Raw genomic sequence first — 5,885 nt, forward strand, 5'->3', positions numbered from 1 at the left:
ATATGGATGAACCTTGAACACAGTATGTTGTGTATACTTTCACCTATGTAATATGTTCAGAATAGGTAACTATAGACAGAAAGTTGATTCGTGAATGCCAGAAGCTAGGGATATTAGGGGATGGAATTACAGGGACTTACTGGGGGCAGTTGATAAAGAAGAAAAAGACATTTGGCACATAATAAATTCTCCATACTAAAAAAGATGAAATGTTTTTAGACATGCAAATGCTGAAAGAAAAGCAAATCTGCATTCTAAAAAAAAGTAAAGCCCTTCTACCAGGTAAGACATATAACTAAAAGTTCACAATATTTATTAAATTTGTGATAATTTTATTCATAACAGGACAAAATTTATTTTTACATATATATACAAATTATTTATTTTCTTCACATAAAAATAGAAATATTTATATATTTACAAAAATATTAAAACATACAGACTTTACAAATCAAACAGAATTTCACAAAGGACACATGGAAATATACACACTGAAAAAGACGTGACAAAACATTTAAATTAAGACTCCAGACTTGCTACTTCAAAAGACATTAATTTGGTAAGGCAAATAAAATGTCTCTAATACTAATAGGTGGTAAACAAAATTTAGGTAAGATTGTGTAGGTAAAATTACATGAGCTTCTTTATTAAAACATTCAATCAATTTTATTTTATCTCTCAAACAAATATCAGGTGACAATTTTTTTTTCTTAAAATATTTAAATTTCCTGCCTTATGCTGAGAACTTTGAACTTTTTCACATTAAATTATAAAATATTTTAGAAGGTGGGCAGAGAAATCCCTTGCCGGATACTCAATTCAACATAAAATTGAAAATCACAATATTCTTAATTTTTTAAATTAAAACCTAACATTTTCTGACTAACCTTCATAATCAGCTATAACAGACATTAATAAGATATCACAATCGTCGTAAATTCTGCTTGCTTTTCTTAGTACCAGGCAGAGGAGCCATTTTACAACTGGCTTTTAGAGGCTTGCCATTTGAACAGTCTTTGGTGGTATGATAATTACACAGACATCTTGTACAATAATCAAACCCACAGCCTTCTCTGTTGCAGATTGCCCTCTGTAAATAGCAATCATATTTTGCAGGTGAATTACAGCGAATACAGGCTTTGAGGCTTTCATTCTTTTTCAATGTCTTGGCAACCTAGTAAGAAAATTCACAAACAAATTTTAGTAAATACTGAATTGAATATAACTTCGGAAAAACAAGAATGGCACCTCTGTACCCACCCCAATACGGGCATAAAGAACCAATGTGACACATAAGAGAACTCCTCCTTTCCCCAAAGGACCCTCGCCCTGATATTATCAATGAGTGAGAGATATTATCAGCCGGTTCCGTAGTAATTTCCTAACGCTATTTTAAATATGTTCTTTTCCTTCACGAATGCTACTCACACATCAATGCCTGACTTAATAGGCACCTTTTCTGTGACATTTCCCTAGTATCACTCAGGAGTTGGCTGCACTTTTACCTCTAGTCTTGTTTTCTTAAAGTGCCTATTATATTACATACTTTTTCTGTAATGTAGCTATTTTTCATTCTAGATTATAAGGCCATGAAGGTTACCACCCTGTTTTCTTATCTATGCAGTACCAGTAAGATAGCAGATGCTCAAAAAATGCTTTAGAATAAACTTACATTGTTATCAGGCATCAGAGTAATAAAGAGAGAATACTAAATTTCATTACATAAAATTTGTATTTATTGACCAACAAATGAGGTCAACATTTTATTTCAAAACATATACTCTTTTAACTATGATTTTTAAGTTAAGTTTGCAAAATTATCCATGTGAGAACTTTTGTAATACACATTACCCAGTGATGTGAAGGTTTAATAGGAGGCCCTGAATTTCTGAAAAGTTGGCCCTGTTCTGCTTAGATATAGCAAAGAACTTTAAAATCAAGAGTCTCCATTATTTTCTTAGTATTTCTTAATTAGATTTCAACATCACTAAACTGTCTAACAATGCCAAATGTATATTATTTTTTATCACAGAAAGGCATCTCTGTACTTTCCCAATACATTAGTTGAGTTATGAAATGGTTTCTTAATCTCGAACACTGTTGGGAGTAGGATGAAGGGTACAGAGATCAGGCCTCTAACAGTTCTCATCATGCAATGATTCAATTTAATGTTCTCCCTTTCTTACTCTAAACCAGCGGTTCTCAACCTGTGGGCCGCGACCCCTTTGGGGGTCAAACGACCCTTTCACAGGGGTCGCCTAAGACCATCGGAAAACATATATAATTACATATTGTTTTTGTGATTAATCACTATGCTCTAATTATGTTCAATTTGTAACAATGAAATTGGGGTTCACCACAACATGAGGAAATGTATTAAAGGGTTGTGGCATTAGGAAAGTTGAGAACCACTGCTCTAAAATCCTCTTAACAATAAATACCCCATATGACTCTAATAAACAAAAAAATTACCTCAGAGAATTCATTGTGCCAACTGTAAGTAGAACCTTTCTGATCAGCTGGATCAGATAACTTGTCTTGAGCATCATTTTTGAGGGGAGTCTGGGCTGCTGATTTTTGAACAGAAGCTAATGCAGTTCTAAACATGCCATATTCTCTGGTTAAAGCATGTGATGAAAACTTAATGTTCTTTTCCTAATTAAAAAAAAAAATTAATAGGATTTCAATTTACCTACACATGCTTAAAAAAAACAGCCACACAAAAGTATCCACATAAACATTTAAAGGCTAATAATTAAATTATCGACAGAAATTACAAACCAAAATGTGAGCGTTTGACACGCTTAGTCTATATAGCATTGAATACACAATTTCTAAAGTTCTGCCAGAACAGTAATTCTTCCTGCCAACAGCAGAGGGCAATAGTCATACTTAAGTGTCACCGTAGTGTCATGAAGATTCAATACCACCTTTTAGATTAGAAAATTTTCCATTAACACCAGCTTATTGATAAAGAAATTAAACTTCGAGAATGAAAGCAATACTAACCTAGAGCAACACAGCTAATAAGTAGCAGCACCAAAATTTGGACCTAAGTTTGCCCCACTCTTCAGTCTGAAATATATATTGATCTTGAAGTATTTTTTAAAATTTATTTTTATTGTTAAGTATTATAGGTGTTGATCTTGAAGAATTTTTGAAAATAAATTAATTCTCTTCTATATTAAGAATCTTCAGTATATAAATAATTTACTATATATCTGGTAACTAAAAAAATACACACAAAATGGCAACCTATATTAGCTGTATGATCAACACACACTGAGAACTAAGTAATTTTCCCCTTGGACATTCCATTTTTAGGACTAAACAACTGAAGTGGGATTCCTTACCCTTTCCATATAAATTTTATAATGAGTTCTAGTAAAGGTTGAATTGCTTTTTGAATGTAACAGATTTCCAGATTACCTGTTATCTTTTCTAATTTCCCCCTTCTATTTCTAATGGTAAAGATCACTAGCTACTGTATATTAAACTGAAAACATCAACTGCAAAGACTTACAGTAACTCTTTGTATTGCTTTATTGTACAACTGCAATGCTCGCTTATCATCTTCTAGAATCTTCTTCCAAGTTATGCTCACTTTAGACACACTGGAAAGACAAATGACTATGAAGTACACAATTAAAGCATCACAAAGAGCTCAGATGAATATACTATGGAAACATTAACGTGCAAAAAAGAAATTTTTATTAGCACTGTTTCTTAAATTTAACTTTACATTATTAGAATTGCCCAGGGCACTTAAGATTTAAGGATGCGTCATGCTTAGCATTTGGGTTTAATTGGTCTAAAATGGGGGACAGAGTTCTGTATTTTTAAAAAAGTTCCCTATCAAGTAATTCTATGTGCATCCAGGCTTAAAAACTACTGATTTGTATTTCACTACAGGCCCAGTGCACAAATTCGTGCATCGGTGGGGTCCCTGGACCTAACCTGTGGGATCAGGCCAAAACTGGCTCTCCAACATCCCCTGAGGAGTCTTGGATTGCAAGAGGGCACAGGCCAAGGGACCCCACCGACTGGGGCTAGGGAGGGATGCAGGAGATTGGCCAGCCAGGGAGGGGCCACAGGAGGGCCCCAGGGTGTCAGGCCTGTCTCACTCAGTCCCAATCTGCCAGACCCCAGCAGCAAGCTAACCTACCAGTTGGAGCATCTTCCCCCTGGTGGTCACTTCACGTCATAGTGACTGGTTGACCAGTCAACTGTCTGCCTCCTGGTGGTCAGTGCACATCATAACGACTGGTCAACAGTCTACCCCTTGGTAGTCATTGCATGTCATAGAGAGCGGTTGAGCGGCCTTAGCATAATATTAGCATATTACGCTTTGATTGGTTGAACGGCCGACTGGTCGACCTATTATATAGGATTTTTTTTCACATTATCTGCAAACATCAAGTAAGTAGCCACTGCTTACTATTTGTTAGCTATTTGGTAAAAGTTGTAGACAGATTTTAAAGTGCTTAAGGACACACTGTTATTAGTAGCAATCAACTTGTGATGTTGATTATCCCTTAAGAAGCTAGCCAATAATAAAAGTCAATATTTACTTATCTGTTTTGCTTTAGCTACATGTTTTATAAAGACCAGTGTAAAAAAATTGCAGAATACTTCTGAACACTTAAATGGCCTAAAAGACCAGAAATCATTTCATATTTCAACTGCGATAAGTCACAATGCTTATTACACCTATACACTAGAACTAGACATTGTCTTATACTTAAGCCAGAAAGATGTAGCTTACGTAACAGAAATTTCAGAACCCAGAGAAAAAGATCCCAATCTAACAAAAATAATTTGCATTAGTGTATTATACGAATACTCAGAGCAACAATACTTACTTGATTAAGTCCATATCGCTGAGCTGTGTTAAAATATTTGCTAAGAGATGTCTGAGTCCCCTTCGAAAGAGTTCACTGAGAATATCTACATATTCTAGGCCCATTTTTCTGCCAATTATATTCTGTAGTCGAAAACCTACATCATACTCCTTTAGCTTCTCCCAATCTATTTTATGATTCCGTCTGGCACTCTTTTTTAATGTTGAACAAACAACTTTTGCAAAATGAAGAGCTGGCACCAAGTTTTTGTTGGGATATTGGCCTGGGCTTTGAGTCTGAGGTAGACAAGACTGTGGACTGTCATTGCAATTTTCTTCTAGGGAAAGGCTAGCCTCTTCCTGTTCATCCAGGACACTCTTTTGGGAAAATGAAAAATAGCCACTGTCTTCATAAGGTCCACTGGTTTCTAGTTCTTCTATTCCATTTGATCTATTAAGTGTTGGTTGCACATGTTGATTTTCCTTGTTATGCAAGGGTTTGTTCTCAGTTTCAAGTTCTACAATCCTGGGGCTCACAATGGGTGACCCGATATCTGATAGCCTTTCATAGTCTTTAATGCAGTCTTTATTAGAACTTTCCAAACATGCAGAAGTGTAGGAACCTAGCCTTCCACTGTCATCCGGTTTTACCAGCTTAATTCCAGAATGAACATGGTTATAGTTAAAATCATACTTCATTTTGATAGAAAGAACAGAAGTTTCTTTGCAACCTATAAAAAGAACATCACATATTTACTTCTTAATAACAAAATTTCAACATATCCTTACTATTTAAAATGGGATATAATATTTAATTATTTTGCATCTTTTAGCTCTGTGTATTGCCTAAGTGGCTGTGAAGTTATCAAACTTTAATTATGGAAATGTGACAATATGAGGAAATATTATTTTATATATACATATCTTATTCTTAAAAGGGTACTTCAAAACAGACTGCTCTTAGACCTGTATAGCTAACTACATTTGACTTTTAGAATCTATATTGACTGAGTAAAAAATAGTGAAAGAGGGACTATTTAACAGA

At 34.6% G+C, this 5,885-nt stretch overlaps 1 protein-coding gene across 1 annotated transcript; it reads right to left on the reverse strand.

Annotated features, from left to right (window-relative positions):
• Positions 1-393: 393 nt before the first annotated feature.
• On the reverse strand, positions 394-5,563 carry FBXO5 (F-box protein 5). The gene is made up of 4 exons (XM_081094697.1): positions 4,863-5,563; positions 3,524-3,614; positions 2,473-2,655; positions 394-1,174 (listed from the first exon to the last, which is right to left on the reverse strand). Exons 1-4 carry the CDS (start codon positions 5,537-5,539, stop codon positions 923-925), a joined length of 1,203 nt encoding a protein of 400 aa, XP_080950823.1. The 5' UTR covers positions 5,540-5,563; the 3' UTR covers positions 394-922.
• Positions 5,564-5,885: the final 322 nt, after the last annotated feature.

Source organism: Myotis nattereri (genome assembly GCF_964212035.1).
Source record: "Myotis nattereri genome assembly, chromosome: 6".
Classification (NCBI taxonomy): domain Eukaryota; kingdom Metazoa; phylum Chordata; class Mammalia; order Chiroptera; family Vespertilionidae; genus Myotis; species Myotis nattereri.